We start from the raw sequence: 17,071 nt of genomic DNA on the forward strand, positions 1-17,071 counted from the left end.
AACTCCTGCCAATTAAGCATAACTCTAGTTTCAGTGTTTACCATAATCAAAAATACAGAGCACGACACTGAAAGATCACTATAAACCGTTCAGTGGCTTACTTAGACCTATGAACTGAAAAAGTTGTAACTTTCCACTTATATCAGATCATGCAAAATTCTACAGGTAAAACTAGTTTAAGTTACAGCTGAAAAAGGGTTTACTTTATAAGTGTGAGGGGCTTATTGTGGTGATTAACATAAAAAATGATCACAACGGGCCAAGGAAGGAAATAAAGGGGCCTGTTAATAAGTTGTCCTACTTGCAAGGTAAATAATGAGGTAGTAAATGGGAGGTATATAGTACCTTGATTACTGTAGATCATACCAATGGGCACAACGATGCCAGGAAGCAAGGGCTCACCAGTTAGTGCCCATTTGTTAGATGAGAAATGGGTCATGTTCCGTGACAACCATGACTCCGAGAATATACTGGAAAATATTTACTTGCTATCACGTATCATGGTACCAATCAGTTTTGGAATGCATACAAGATATTTTACTCTCTGCTAAACTTCATAAAATAGTAAGAGAACTATTGAAACAAAAACATAGAAAAATAGTATATGAGACTCTGAAGAGAAACTGACACAAAAACTGGAAAATGTCAGATCTTACTCTGAAGCTATTCTCTGTAACCAAACACACATTTTATGGAATTTATTTTCCAATTCTAAAGAAGGCATTTTGGAACATCTGCTACATAAGCTAGGATAATTCTAAAGCTGTAATGTTGTCATGATTATTTGCTATTGACTAGTGCTCAGAATTTTACTGAACTCATTAATCTAAGAAAAATAAATATAATTATAACGATACTAATAAACGCTGGCTGTATCTTTATTTTGTAGTTTCCCCTTGTGTTTTTCAGAAAATAACCACTACCAGAGCGAGGCAAGACAGAACAGGCACATCTGTGTTGTATATGTCTGTCTAAGCAATTCCCTGCTCACGAGAGCTCCAGGCAGGAACCAGATATGTCGAAAAATGACACAGATGTCGATCTCTGAAACTCAGTGAACCACACTTTGACAAAATTTCCCTGCACCTAGGAAATGTTAACCTATAGCTCAAGGCTGTTGTTTTCAGTGCTGCGAGATGCTGGAGAAAATGGAAGTACATAATATGGTACCATAATGTCAATATTTAGCAACATGGAATTACCTCATGCATTTCATATACATACTTGATTTTATTTATTTCTTTTTTATTTTTTTAAAGTTTAAGAGTGTATAGCATTGTCTTTTTTTTAAAAAAAATATTTATTTATTTATTTTTGGCTGTGTTGGGTCTTCGTTTCTGTGCGAGGGCTTTCTCTAGTTGTGGCAAGTGGGGGCCACTCTTCATCGCGGTGCACGGGCCTCTCACTATCGCGGCCTCTCTTGTTGCGGAGCATAGGCTCCAGACGCGCAGGCTCAGTAGTTGTGGCTCACGGGCCCAGTTGCTCCGCGGCATGTGGGATCTTCCCAGACCAGGGCTCGAACCCGTGTCCCTTGCATTGGCAGGCAGATTCTCAACCACTGCGCCACCAGGGAAGCCCATACTTGATTTTATATATAGATAATTTCATATGTAATATTTTACACCTTGACAGAAATAAAATGATTTAAAAATACAATGTGCCTAATTTGAAAAAATATGAAATGGGGCTATTTAATATTGACAAATTTTCTAGATAACTAAGGCATACCTTTTTAATTAAGGCAAAGTATGGCAAAAGTATTAAAAAGTTGTGATTTTGTTCAAGGCTCTATCACTAATAAGCTGTAACCTAATAAGAAGTAGAGGAAGGTACACAAGTCTCAGTTTTCTTATCTGTAAAAGACAAGCAATAAAACCTATACACTGGTTATACTGTAAGACTTAAAGATGATTGATGTATGTAAAGCACAAAGAACATATAAGCATTCAATTAAGGTTAATTATTTAAATGATTTTTAGTAAATACGAGATTTATTACATACTTTGTCTCCTACTTCAAACAGACTGACCATAATTCAGCCTTTCCTTCATTACTAATGGTCATTATTTCAAAAGCAATTATTATGCTGTAATAAAGTATTACCTCCAAGGACTCAAGAGCTGTGTAAGCCTATTTACTGCAATCCCGAAAGACCTTGCTGTGATTTTTCAAGTTCTTATCTTAATAATAATTTTGACACCTCCTTTGTTAGCTGCCACTCTTTTGCCCTAAGTCCACCTACAGATGAAGGGAATTTCCTATTTTGAAAGGGGGGTTGGCAGATGAGAATCTCAGAGGGTTTTGAGCATCTGTAGATTGGTAACGCAAAATCAGTAACTTCTTTTCCTAAGGAAAACTACAGAAAGTGAAATGCTACAGTTTTTGTGGCTATTGGGAATACATAAAAAAATCTATTGAGACAACATTTCAGGGGACATGAGTTATAAAAATAAAAATTGAGAAATATACCTCTCCTATATTTTTCTTTTGCCATTTTTATTCACCATTTCCTCTCTACACACAGCAGGAAGAGTCATATTCACAAAGGATGTAAGAAGTACATCTAAACTAAGAGTTAAAAGGCTTTCTCTTTCAGAGAAGGAGAATCTCAGGTCCTCCCCTATAAGTAATTCATAGTATATATCACGTATGCAATGTATATGTTATACCCTATGCCGTGTGTGTGTGTGTGTGTGTGTGTGTGTGTGTGTGTGTGTGTCTGTGTCTGCCTTATAGCCTAAGATTCAGTAAAGCTCCACTATTCTTCATTCTTTACGTACCCTTCACTCTCTGTCCTCATTGTTCGCTCTTTTCGTTGGCTGGAATACTTCTGCCTACTCCAAGTAGCAAAGCCTTATGCTTCTTTAACTTCCACGTCAAATGCTACCTACTTTACCTTCATTATAACATATGACTTCCTCCAGGGTCTAATTCATGTTCTTTGCAGATTTACAACCTAAGTCTCTGGAAGGTTTCTTCTGTTTTAAAGGGCTCTGTGTTTACAGAGGACTGACAGAACATCTACTCCTAACAAAGGCCACACCAGAGATGATTAGGGAGCTCTTGGATTTAGCACAGATGAGACAAAAATGTAATCATGAAATTGACAATTCCTTCTAAATGCAGAAAATTTGAAGCAATTTAGCAAAGCTCTTTTAGATTTGTGCTTGGGTTTGCTTAGTATACCTTTAAAATTAGAGATTGGTGGAAAGAAACGAAATCTTTGTTTTATGGCTGCAGCAAACGGGCCCCACCATGGTAAAAATGTCATTATTCTTTCTCACAAAGAGACATTCCGTGCATAGTGCAAATTAAAGTAGCATTTTCCTTCTACTTAAGGTTCCTTAGATGAAACTTATGTTTTTAAAATGCACTGCAAACACCAAAAACTGATTATACTGTTATCAGCTTTTAAATCAAAACAGCTTGCTATCTGGTAAGGACAGGAGAACTGGTCGATTTATTTCATAAAACTTTATGTACAAAGAGACAGTGTCTATGAACTTCATGGAGACAATATAGAGTCTGGAGGGGTAATTTTTATTACAATTTATAGTGGGATTATCCATACTCCACAGTCTTCAGATTTTATTGAGATTTTATGGTACTGTGATGCTGACACAGTTAACTGCAATGGGATAGGAGGTGTAATTTGTTTCACCTTGACTGGGAAATGAAATTGGCATTACTATTACATAAGAAACCTCACAGACTCTATTAATTGCCTGGATCCAATCAAAGCCATTATTTATCCTAGTTTCACAGGCAAACTATTTTACCTGAGAGTAAAACAATAAATAAGAACTGGCTGTAATTTTCATACAGCGATATCTTTTCATTAAGACTGTTCAGGAGCCATAAGAATATGTCTCACCCACAGGGGTTCAACTCCAGAAACCATTAAAACCTAAATCATATCAAGCATCTATAATGTACCACCAAATATTATTCTTCAGTATTAAATGCAATGAAATAAAACAAACTTGGGAAATAGTAGAAACAATACACTCAAAAACACCAGGGAATTACAGATGGCCCACTGACATAAGAGAGTAACAGCTCTGGGAATGATATTCATTCATTCTGCAAACATTTCTTGTTCATTGTGTGCCAGACACTGGACAAAGCAGTAAGGCCACGATATAGATATCATTATAATAAAATTTTATATTATATATAATATATTTGAGCCACATATATTGAGCCAAGAGAATATATTTTACATATATGTATATCTATGTGTATGTGTATGTATGGCATAAATTGTAATACAATTTGGTATGTGTCTTTCTAGAAAAGAAGGCATCTGAACCAGGTCTTTTTCCAGAGAAAGAAAAGGCTGTCCAAGAAAAGGAAACTACATGGATAAAGGGAGAGTTGTCCTCATGAAAAGCCATGGAAATGGTGGCTGAGACATGAGACATATTCAGTGGAATGGCAACAGCCTGGCGGGGAGGGGTGCTGGGGTCCACGCTGTGAGGATATGAGAACCCTGCTGGTTTCCACTTTATGTTGTTGCTTCTTCTACTTCACCATACAGGGGAAGGTTCCTTTTATGTTTAGGGTTTAGGACTAGAGAGCAGCACTGGCCATGGCATTCTAACTGAGCACCTCATATAAAACACTGCACCTACATTAATTAATTCATTTGTTCATTCACTAAGTATTTATTGAACATTTACTAGTGTCAGGCACAATGCAATGTGTTGAAAAAATTGTAGCTAATGAGGCCCAGATGGATTTTGGGAGATGTCAGCCTATTTCATCCTTTGAGTGAGGATTTATAATAATATATACTGCATTATATAAGCAACTACAGTTTTTGTCAACAGAAAAGTTTATTCTTATTGTAGGTCATCCCAGTCCCACTAGATCTTTCTCGCACTAAGAATCTGAGAAAACCATGCATGGGAATATCTTTCGAATTCTACTCCGTTTCTACTGAGCTTTTCCTAAGTCCCTAGCTATTGAGAAGGCGGTTCTCTGATGAATTCTCCAAGGGCTACTCCCAGTTATCAGTTTCACCAAATTCTCCTATTTTCTGTCTTCCTGCAGTCCTGCTGTCCCAGACATAACTCTCTTTTTATTTTTTCTCTGTGACATTCAATAAAACTTAATAGTTCACAAGTCGGCATATATGTGCGTCCACTAACCCAACAAACACAATCCATAGTTACAAAAACAAACTAAGCAAAGATACATAGAAAGTAGCATTTCATTTCTACTAAACAGAAGTCACATACAAATGTGCAGGATGGGAAGTAGGACAAGTGAGTAGAAGGGATGCTTCTTAAAAAAGGAGATAAGTTAGGTTTCGAATTCATGTTCGAGTTTCACTTTAAAAGAGCATGTTCACTGAACTCCCTGACAACCCTAAACCAGCTGGGAAAACCCGAGAGCAATCATAGAAGAAATAACTTGATTCCATAGAGTTCCTCCAACTCTTTCCGTTCACAATATTTTAAAATCCCACCACTAGATGGCAGTACAAAGGCTATCATTTTCAATATAGGTTGCTTAGTTCCATAATACATCACTTCTGGGATAGGTGATTTGGTTACATATAGAAGAGAAATAAGAATCAAGCTTCAAGAAAAGGTAGAATGGTGAAGGGTAGAGGGAGATGGAGAAGGACACCTGGGAGAAGAAAGAAGACAGAAAGGGAGGGGAGATGGGAGAGTGAGAGGGTAGAGAAAAGAAGGTGGAATCAAGAAGGGTATTCGAGAGGGAGATGGAAAAAAAGAGAAAGGAAGAGGGGAAAAAATCTGAATTAAAGGTGACGGAACTCCATGTAGTGTCGTTCAAACTTCTGAGACAGGAACTACAGTAAGAAATACGTATTTCAATATGACTCAGTACACAGACAGTATACAGACACACACAGTACTGCACTTGCATGTATGGAAGTAAAAGTTTCATGATATAATACTTATTTGGGTGATACTCTCATATTTCTTAATCAATTCCATCCTATTTAATTTCTTTAAAATGCTGATTATAAGCCAATAGACTGATTTCAAGATTTATCAACAGGAAAACGACTCACAGTGTGAACAGTATCATTTTAGTGTATTGTACACTAAAAAGCAGGCTTTTGAGAGAAGTTATTTTAAAAATCGCCATAGTGACATTTCTGGCCATATAACTGGTCCATAAGACATTTGTTGGTAAAATGAAGAAAAACGATGGTGAAGACGCCTGGTCATGAAAAACACATACAACTGGCCAATGATCAAAGCAGCATTTCCCCCACATCAAGGTGGCTGGAGGAAAGATGGAGTACGTAATGATAACTCTGTAAATTGGTAGCTCTTCTTTTATTTATTAGACAGAAAGACAAATATCAATTTGTTCTTTTCTAAAGAACACAAAGTGGAAGAACAGTTAATCAAATTCTCCATTAACAATGGAGAACGGGCAGAGAGAAGGGGCTGAGAAAATAGTAACAGAGCTTGGAATAGAAAAAGAATTATTGTTGAGGGAGTGAGAAAAAATCGGGAGACAGAAACCACAGCCAGAGGGTTATAAATAATTAAAAAGCCAATTTAAAACAGTGCTGGCAAGGATTCTAAGACCAAGTTTCCCTTTTGGATCTTATATTCTTCCTTCTTTCATTTGTTCTTTCCAGGTCTTAAGAGTCACTAGGTAAAATGCCCATTTGCAAAAAATAACTATATCTATATAGATATATCCAGATAAGGATAGATATCTATATCTCTCCATATATAGATATATCCATCCAATACCCAAAGGTTTCTTGAAATGAGTATATAAGTCCAAACATCATCAAAAGAATCCTATAAATATCTGCAATCTGATATGTAAAATAAGAATTTCCTTGCAGCATAACAGCACCTGTACTATTTGAAATTAGAAGCTTTATATTTAAATAGAACATGACTTCAGGAAAGAAAGAACTTGTTCTTAAAAAAGGAAACTATAGAGGAAAGGAAAGATATTATATTTCAAGATCCAGTATGTTAATGTTCAGTGTGTTAAATATTATCAGAGAAAAATTTTCAGGTGTGGTGAAAAATGAATATAGAGACCAACCTTAAACTAAATACTAGTAATATATCACATTTAAGCATCTATCTATTTAAATATAAATTAGACCACTTTATCATAGGAGGCACTTGACCTAACAAATTAAAATGGTGTGCTAGGTATCACTTTATAACAGAATGGACACAAATTCCACTTTGGTAACCCCTTGCTTTAGCTACTTTATCTATTGAATGGGTTTGTCTCCTGTCTATTATCTTTGCTTCCTTACATAATATCTATGTCTGAATGAAGTATCACCTCTCTCTTAATGTGGATCCCCTCTGCAGGCCATACTTTTTTCTCTTCTTTTCCCCTTTGTAATTTTATTTACTCTTTAACTGCGCGGCGGAAAAGCCAAACTCATTCCTTGACATTTTACAGTTTACATTTACAGTTTTCTCTTTTCTGCTAATTCTCTTAGAACAGAACATACAATTTCTGTCTCCTCTCTCAAGACAGTTATTATCATCAAATTTTAGACCCAACCCAGTCTATGCCAGACAAAACAGAGGAGTCGACAGATTGTGGGTATTTCAGATAAACAAGAGCATAAGAAGCCATTTTTTTGATGGAATCCATTCAACTTCCTATGGATGCCCAGAAGTGAAAAAATACAGATAAGTTTCTACTCCTTGTTGAAAGTCAGGTAAAAACAAACAACAAATGACGAACGTTATCTATATAAAATATTCTGACCTCCTATTTAAAATTCAGTTTTCCATAAATATTGGCTGCCTTTCTATTTGACATGTTCCTGTCTTACAATGACAGTAATAAAACACTCAAGTCCTATCAAAGTCTAAATTCAAGAATAATAAGCCCAAAGTCAGCAACTATCCAGTCCTGCTTCCCAATAAGCAACATTAAAAAGTTAACAATAAAAGATTGAGTAACTAGATGGTTTGTCAATAGACATTAAATTCAGATTTAAAATAGGAATCTCTATCTAGTAGTTATCATACTTAATTAAGCATAAGTAGAAGAATACATTTACCAAAGGAAGCTGTGGTAGTTCAATCACTCAAGAAGCCAAGACAACCATATACATGAGCATAAGTCAGCTGCCCTGGACTATTCTGGTCCTATGGACAGATGACACCAGGAATCCATTGAATGGTGAACTAAAAGAGGACAGTCATGTGTAAGGTAGACAGGAGAAGCAAGTCTGTGACAAAATGAACCTGGACCTGAAAAAAGATACCACAAACATCAACGTTGGGAAAGCTGACAGCAGAAGAAAACTGGCGACACAAAGAGATCTGAAATGCAGAGTTTCATGGGAGCAAAACTCCAGCTGCATTAGACGGTCAGGAGCTACAGTCACAACCTCCAACCAGCTCTGCAGCAATCACTGCAATGACCAGATTTCCCTTCACAAGTATAAATGGCCTAGGACTAAAAATACACTTGTGGCTTCTTTCTGTGGGCTGCTGAGAAAAGCAAAAGCCTATAGGAAGAAATGGGGTTTGAGTATTTCAGATTTGCTCGCAGCCACGGCCCTTTGAAATTCCTGAACCAGTGCTATGGGAAAAAGGTGTAGTTTTGGAGGATTCCTCACTTCATCCGCAAATAATATAAGAACAACACGCTTTTATTAAAGGAGATGACGAAAGAAGTGACATGCTCAAATGGCTGCTGGCTTCTTAACAGCAGTAACAACATGCTCTAGTCAGACATCTGGAGGAAAAAGTACTTTAAACTCAAGGATTTTATCCTATAAATATATGGGCAGGAATAATGCACTTAGGACCCATAATGAGTTATTTTTCAAGTATGACACCATTATAATAAAAAGTCTTGATGCAAGAAACATGTTTTGTAAAACTTCTGGTAGGCTGGGCTGCCAGGGTTGCATTTTCAGGAAAAACAAAGTGGCTGCATAGGAAACGAGCTGAGCTTTTTCCGCTGGGCAATCTCCTTTTTACAGTCACGGGGACATCCGGTGGGTTTGGGTGGCTAAGGAGAAGACAATATGGGGAAAGGGGGAGAAGACAGACCAACAGACCATCTATATAAAGTAGTAAAGAAGGATGCAATAGTGGTCAGGGAAGAAAATTGGGCAACAGTGAAATACCCAGCTGGCTTTTCAGTTCTGGCTGTTTCAAAGCCACCGGTCAATCACACCTTGGCTCGAGCCTCATTCCTGGGCATCAAGGTGATATTACCTATTCCTTTAGCTACATGGCGAAAGGACTAGCTCACATATGGGAGGGAGAAAGTAAATCCTTTTTTTTTTTTTTTTTTTTAGCTCTTTAGTTGGACGGTCACAGACTGGTTACGGCCTTGCTCTTTAAGTGTTCTGCGTTTCTGAAATGTAATATCTATTAATATTCAATTATAAAAATGTCTTTAAACAACAGATTATTTGGGGGTTACCTTTTTCTTTTAATTATTCTGTACGTTCCAGTATGTGGTGAATGAGAAATGTTTGATCTTATATTCATATTAATGCTGGTATCGTTTTTATAATTCTCAGTGGAACCCACATTTTGCTGAACTTCTGTTTGCTTTTCATTGTCAATCCTAGATCATTATCTGCTGTTTTTTGCATTTTCTTTCCTTTTCCATTATGTATCTTTTTTCCTAAAACTTGTGTCAATCTAATAAATTGACTTTAGAATTTGGGTTAATTACTGCAAGATGCAGGTTACTTCCACAAAATTATATAAGCAACTAACGTGCAATTAACAATTTTGCTTCTGTAATTCTTCCCTCTCTAGAATTACCCATTTTCAACTGTCTACTGGATTATTCTTGACAGAATACAAATATGCTATACTTTCTGCCTCTTTTAAAATTCCTCCCTTGAGAGCTTAAATGCCTCTCCAGCTATCATGCCATTTCTCCAAAACTCTTCCAGCAAAACTACTCCAAAGAGTTGTCTGGACTTTGTCACCCCTGTCTCACCTCCCATCTGAACATGAACTCACTTTAGTCTGCCCTTTGTCCCCACCACTCCACTGACCCAGTGTCACCAGTAAACTCCATCCTCCCGAAATGCTCCATTCTTAGTCCTTATTTTATTTGGCCCCTTAGAAGCTTTTGATACATTTGATGAGTCCCTCGGTAAAACGTTCTCTTCACTTGCATTCTTTTACACACTCTTTCCCTCACCTTAGTAGTGGATCAAAAGGAAGGAAGGAAGAGAGAACCATAAAAGTGCCTACTTCTCCATCAAGGCAGTAACAAACCAATCACTTTGCTTGTGATTTGTTTTTTGACCTTCTATGCTTCCTGTTGCTAAATATCTGTAAAAACTAATGAAAATCTCCTGGGAAATCTACCAAAAACTTCCCCAGGCTGAACTGAAATTCCTTTACAAGGTCAAATAATTCCTTTAGGGTCTTGTTTATAAATAATAGGTCTCAGGTTCCGTGGAGAGCCTTCTACCCCTCAGCACTATCACTTCGAGGGGCTAACTGCTACTTTGTCCTGTATCAAGCAGAAAAATGTCTTCCTCTGGAGAACTGCTCTGACAGCATCCCTCTAATGGCTCTAGTCTACACTGTGTTTACTGTGCCTTCCAGAACATCATGTCATTTTCCTTCATATCACAGATTACATTCAAGACCCAACTGAGATCTGTTGGTGCCCTGGGCTAGCTGACAACTTGCCATTCCTCTAGACCATATTCCATAGATACTGGATAGGCTGGAGTCCTCTCCTCATTAGAATGCTTTTTCACATCCAAGCATACCGTGCGGAAGTTCCAGCCCACCACACTCCCAAGCCCCGAACACCCACTTCTGAGCATAACAGCAAAAACATTTTTTCCAACCACATATAACACCCTGTATGAAAATACTTTTGTCATATACAACTTTCTCTCTCTGCAGTTATAATTAAACTCTTTGCCCTAGGCACATCCATGGCTGGTCTACATTTTAACCCAACTCTGTCCACAGTTATCAGTTAATTGTACGATTTTTCTTTTTGATGTCAAAATCTCCCAGTAGACTACAAGCACTCAGATAGAAACAGCATCTGTTTTGCTCAACACTATGTCTCTGGTGCCAATAAAATGCCTGATCCATAAGAGATGCTCAATAAATACTTGAATGGACAAATGACTCAATTCATGGTATTTTAGATACAGATGTATTCATTCACGGTCCCTTGTGTAGTGTGATGTAAGGTAATCTATTTCTCTACCACAGACCAGATATGTTATACCAACTTTAAAGGTAATCAGCTAGTACAATCACCTACATTTATAAGAGTTAGTTTTATATTTTTATTAGTAGCATTTTGAAAAACCAACTCCCCTATTGTATTTTCTTTTGCTCATCCATACCAGATATACAAGTCCTATTTGAGAATGGAAATAGGGCTCCCTTTATCACCCAGCCATTTCATTGCTGGCCCAGTGCCCAGTGCATATGTGCAAAATACAGACATGAGGAATCACTGAAATGCCCTTTCCTTTATTCATTCTGTGAGGTAGGCAGACCTCCTCCATTAGAGAATTTTACCATCATCTAATTAATAAATTAAACAATAAAAAAACTTATAAAATGTGTAGCAATATTTGTAGAATGTGGGGATTATAAAAACTTAATAGAAACTAATAAACATAGAAAGTATGGGATTTTCCAGACAATTTCTCATCCTAAACACTCATCCCTTATAATTTGTTGTAACCACTTTGAGAAGCATTTCTATACCAACTTCTTGGAAACAGTTTTTCACTTTTAAATTCAAAAAGTCTTTTTTCCTCCAACTTTCTGTTTTTATAAGACAGAGAAAAAATTTCTGAACATTATTGCTTCAGGTATTTTTTTGGGGGGATATAATAATGATAAATAACTGCAAACATTTATTGACAGTTGATCAGTGCTAGACATTTACACATAAGCTCTTACTTTAATCTTGAAAGATACATACGTTTATTCCCATTTTATCACCGAAGAAAATGAAGATTAGTGAAATTAAATAACTTTGCCCAGTTACTGCCCAGTCCAAAGCTGGAAGTGAGGGAACTAGGATGCTAACCCATACAACCTTGATCCCAAATCTCATGCTGTTAACATCCACATTATAGTTTAGTGTGTTTATGGTTATATAAATGTTTACTCTTGATGTGAGGAGACTACTGAATAGAAAACACTGCATGAAACTAACAAATATACTCATGTAGAGAACAAATTACAGCATGAGTCTTACTTAACACAGTTCTTCTGCAAAGATAAATTTTCCAGAAAATTAAATCTTGGCAGTAAACGTTAAATAAAAGTAATCTCTCCCATCAAATAATGGCAAATAAAAGAGATATCTCTTTTGTTTCCTTCATTAGAGCATGGAAATTGTAAAAGCAGGTCATGAACAGTGTTAAGATCCTTATCAATCACCTTCACAATAAAAGCAATATTTTTCATAAGTGTTATTGTAAAAAGATTGGGTTCTATGGTGTACACATATATAATGTAATACGCAAGGTTATAATTTTTCAAGTTGTTAATTCCTAATTCTTAAAAAATTTAAAGCACATCTGTAAATTATAAAAGAAAATAAATACCTAATGTGGCCTTTAGTTATGTTATTATTATTTGAATCGATTAGCTCACTTGGATCAGAAGTATTAGTAATATCAAAGAAGGTTCGACTCAAGAAAAATCTATGTAAAGACTCACTTCTTCCTCTTTTTCTTCTACCTGCTCACAAAGATGGTGGTGGGACTACTTCCTGGCCTTTGCCCATAAAAGCACCAAAAAAAAAAAGAAAAAAAAAGAAAAAATAGGTTGTCAGGTAAGCAGAGCGTCTGGATCTCAAGTTTGCAGTTTAAACCTCTGATTGCTGTAAAGCACAAGATTTTTCAGGTGGTAAAACTGGGAAGATGAAACTTGCCATGTGCTATGAAGAAACCACTGCAGATAAAATAGTAACTTGCAAAAGATGAATGCACGATTCTGTAATGTATGTTTGCAAAAAGTTCTCCAAGTTCACGACCAAATGTTATTCCTATGCACTGAATCCCACCTTATACAAGAACCAAAACAACTATGTTTACTAGTATTTTACACGAAGGCAGTGTTTTATATATTGACCCATCATATTTTAATTATGGACCTCGGAAGTAATATGGTATCAAAGCAAAAAGTAATGCAATCTAAGTCTTAATCCATCGTCATTTCTAGGCTCTGAAGACAAAATACACACATGAGTTGATGATTATAGGCATTTTACATCTCTATAGAAGGGTGACTTATTTTTTTAGATTCATAGAAAGGGAAGAAAAATCAACACCATGATATTATTACAATTCCTTCTATTTAAAAATGAAACAAAAAGAACTTAGAAGAAGAAAAATAACTTCATGATCAGTTAACTATCATATATAGTTAACTTGGTATTATTACATACAGTCATGTAACAAAGTATCTTTCTGCCTTCTAACCCCCAGAAGGAAATATTAATACTGCATTTTGAATTATTTCTATCGTATGGAGGCTTCCTGCTATTTAAAATAAAAACTTAGACTTGTATGAAGATAAGAACTCAAGCTACATAACACATTTGTAGCCAAACACCTAACTTTAGAATTACTTTAATGGCGACTTAATTTACAAGTTACTCAAAAGTGAATGATCAGGTTCCAACCACTGGAACTTCATGGAATTTTATATTATTGCCAGACAAGTAAGTTCCAGCCTGAACAACTGAAAGAAGAAACACCCTGACACACTTTGTAAAAATTTCACAGTGGTTAACCTCTACGAGGGATTTACACATTTACATCTCACAAGCAGTTACGCTGACTATAGATTGAACTTTCTATTTGAGCGCTTGAAGGTAAAAATATTTTGCAAATTTAGGTATTTGAATTCTGACATTAAATGACTTGATATATAGAAATATGGACTAAGTAATACTGAAGCATATACCTATATAAATATGAGGTTAGCTTCTACTAAACTGTGCTCTACTCAGCAGTGGATCAGCTGGCTCCTGTGTCGTTCTGCACAGAACTTCCTTGGATGTAGTGTGTTTGCCTATGACTTGGGGTCCGCTCACTGAATAAATGAAGAGTTACTGCTGAAATAAATCAAGGCTTGCTTGTGTCTCTTACCTTTGCCATGGCTTCTCCCATCCTCCAAAAGTGGTACGACGATAGTGTTGTTCACATTTCCAGGTGACCGCACAGCTGTGTAGACGACAGGCACCGACTGGACCACCACGGGGATGCGGTGAACGTGACTCAGTTTGTTAGACTGTAAATTCATGGGACTTGAAGGCGGAACGGGATGGATAATGTGCAAAAACTGCTGGCCTCCCACACCAGAGGCAGAGGCAACAAGGGGCCCTGGAGTTAATACCGTTGACGAAGATGATGCTGAAGATACTGATGTTATAACAGTTGGGGATGAGGCTGGACGACTAGAAGACGACGAAGAGGTTGAAGTTGAAGAAGGGGAGGAGGCGGACGCTGTCATGGAAACGGGGGAGGAGGAAACGGCTGTGGGGGATGTCCTGGCTTTGTTGATGGACAAGTCCACTGGCTCAGTTTGTGTCTGGAAGTGATCTACGCATAACGGGTCCTCCGGGGGTTCCCCTTTCACATTATTTAGCAACAGGGGAACAGCTTCCATATCGGGGTAGTTGTGGACGTTTGGAGACTGTGGGGAGAAAAATAGAGGTATGATTGATGACTTGAATGTTTTTTAATTTTTCTCTTATTGCTACAGAACATTAATTCGCTCTCCAAATATCTGAAGAACCGCTCGGACAGGCGTCATAATTAAAGTGGAGAGTACAAAAGCACAACAGAGTAAGACGATTGGGAGGGCGACAGACATCATTGTCAAAATCCAGGGAAATACTCTAAAACAGGGCATAAAATTCTCCAAGTTCCCACACCCGTTTGCTAAATTATTGAATACAAGCCATTTCTAATAACTGGATTATAACTGAGCTCATAGCAATGAAAAAGTTTTTCTCAAAATAATATACAGAAATACTACAACAGGTATTTCTAGGAAATAATTTTAGGAAAAGCTTATTCTGTAAATCTTAAGTTGCCTATGCTTGTGCTGTGTAATTTAAGACAATGATAATAATTTTGTCCAAGTTTGTATTCATGCTTTCAAGTTTTAATGAGCAAAATTTAATAATAAATAATAATAAAGAATCCAAGATTCCACCGAGACTAATGCGCTCAGTGTGTTATTACTGAGCATGAATATAATTTAATTTTATACCTATTCACTCATAAATTCAAGAAATAGTTACTAAATGTCTATTTCCAAGGCCTAAAATGGCCCCCAAATTAGCAGGTGTCCGTCTAGCCTTAACAGAGAGTTAGACTACAAAAGATTATTTTTGGTTATATCTAATTTGACCAGGCTAACGTAGACATTATTGTTCTATTATATGAAGACCCAAACCTTTTTTTTTTTCAGCTTCACTATGGTATGAGAACAACAATGCCTAAAATTATATTAATTTGGTTCATTTCATTCTTTGTTTAATAAAAGATTTTGGTTTGCTAGTCCCCTCAAAGCTTGAGCATACACTTAAAGGAACAAAACATGTTTCTTCAAATCTTTCTTTATAGAATATAAATTATAGCTCCATTCAGGAAATACAATAGTGCAAGGGCATTTTATTTAGCAACAATGAGAAAAGAAAGAAGATAAGCTAAACAATGGTACCAGATCAATAAACAGGAAAATGGGTTGATGTTTCATTGGTTTTTTTTTTTTTGCTTCTAAGCTAACATGGTTACTTACCCACCAAAAGAAAAGAATTAGAAAATATCAAAATGAAGCATCCAAATATCTACTGCATAAAATTCTAAATGACAAGATCTCATTTCATGTGCTGAAATTGAGAAATAAGAATTTAAATATTCTCAGATATTAAGAAACAAAAGAAAAGAAACACCATAAACGGAGCAACTTTTATAAAAAGCTATTAGCATTATCTGCTCTTCTAACTAGAACACGATTTCAATTCGCACACAGTATTATCATTTAATTTCTCTGTAGAACAATGTAGGATGTTTCTTATTAGTATGTCATACCCATATAGAAATTCTTTGTTGAGGCTGCTTTCATAAAATATCCCAGTTGGTTTGTCATTAACATTATAAAATATGTCATTAAGCACAAATTATCAAACATAGTTTGCTTTCAAATATAGCCTTGATTAACTTCTCTCCAAAATTCTAATTTTGGAAATAGTGACTATTTCCATCACGAATTTTTTTCTTCCTAATTACACTTAGACACAAGGTTCTAACACAGGTTTATAAACCAAAGGCTGAGGTGCAAACATTTCATAAAGTAAATGGAAGAGTGCTTTCGTAGACTACGACAATACAGGAGGTAAACATGGAGCTTATCTGTAAACAGATGGTTTCTGAGGCATCAAGCTTCACTGAGATTTGCAAACTGCTTTAGACTTCTGCAGATTATGAACACGAGTCCATACTTTGTAGGTATCTGCTTCATCCCTCACTAAAAAAAATTTTACTCCTTAAGCTGTTTTACAACAATAGAGGAAGAGCACTCCTCTTGTAATTCTGCTGTATATACAAGAAAGCTAGGAAGACCCAATACTAAGAGCCCCTAGGTGCTTTCAAATACTTGAGAACTACATAGCTTTTGCACGAGCTCAAACCAAAATACAGAAAATGCTCATAAAAATTAGGAAGAATCAACCAAACCTTTGGACAACAGACATATCTTATTTGGGAGCGTTAGACATGTTATGCATGAATTTATAAGTGTAAACATCACAGAGGCACATGCTGGTTCCTATTTCACAGGTAGCAGTTGAAATGCAACCAGCATATCCAAAAACAATGCCTCATCAGTCTAAGGAGGACAAAACCCTGATCATACCATTCATCCGTTTACACTATTGACATAATATATTCTCATAGCCCATACCAATCACTTCTACTGTGATAATGTGGCCAGTAAACCATCCATAATTCCAGCTTCAAGCTGCACGTACGTACACGTAAGACCAGCAATACTGCATAAATATGTTTCCCAAACAGTTGAGGTATATGCTTCCTCCT

General features: G+C 36.4%; 1 protein-coding gene across 5 annotated transcripts in view; it reads right to left on the bottom strand.

The window, feature by feature from the left end:
* KLF12 (KLF transcription factor 12) overlaps positions 1-17,071 on the bottom strand; it is a 452,101-nt gene that overhangs the window by 141,379 nt on the left and 293,651 nt on the right. For all 5 annotated transcript variants that reach the window (XM_079903472.1, XM_079903469.1, XM_079903470.1 and 2 more), the window contains one exon: positions 14,114-14,660. In XM_079903472.1, the coding sequence (XP_079759598.1) occupies positions 14,114-14,660 (547 nt within the window). The remainder of the gene's footprint in view (positions 1-14,113; positions 14,661-17,071) is intronic.

Source organism: Stenella coeruleoalba, assembly GCF_951394435.1.
Source record: "Stenella coeruleoalba genome assembly, chromosome: 18".
Lineage (NCBI taxonomy): Eukaryota > Metazoa > Chordata > Mammalia > Artiodactyla > Delphinidae > Stenella > Stenella coeruleoalba.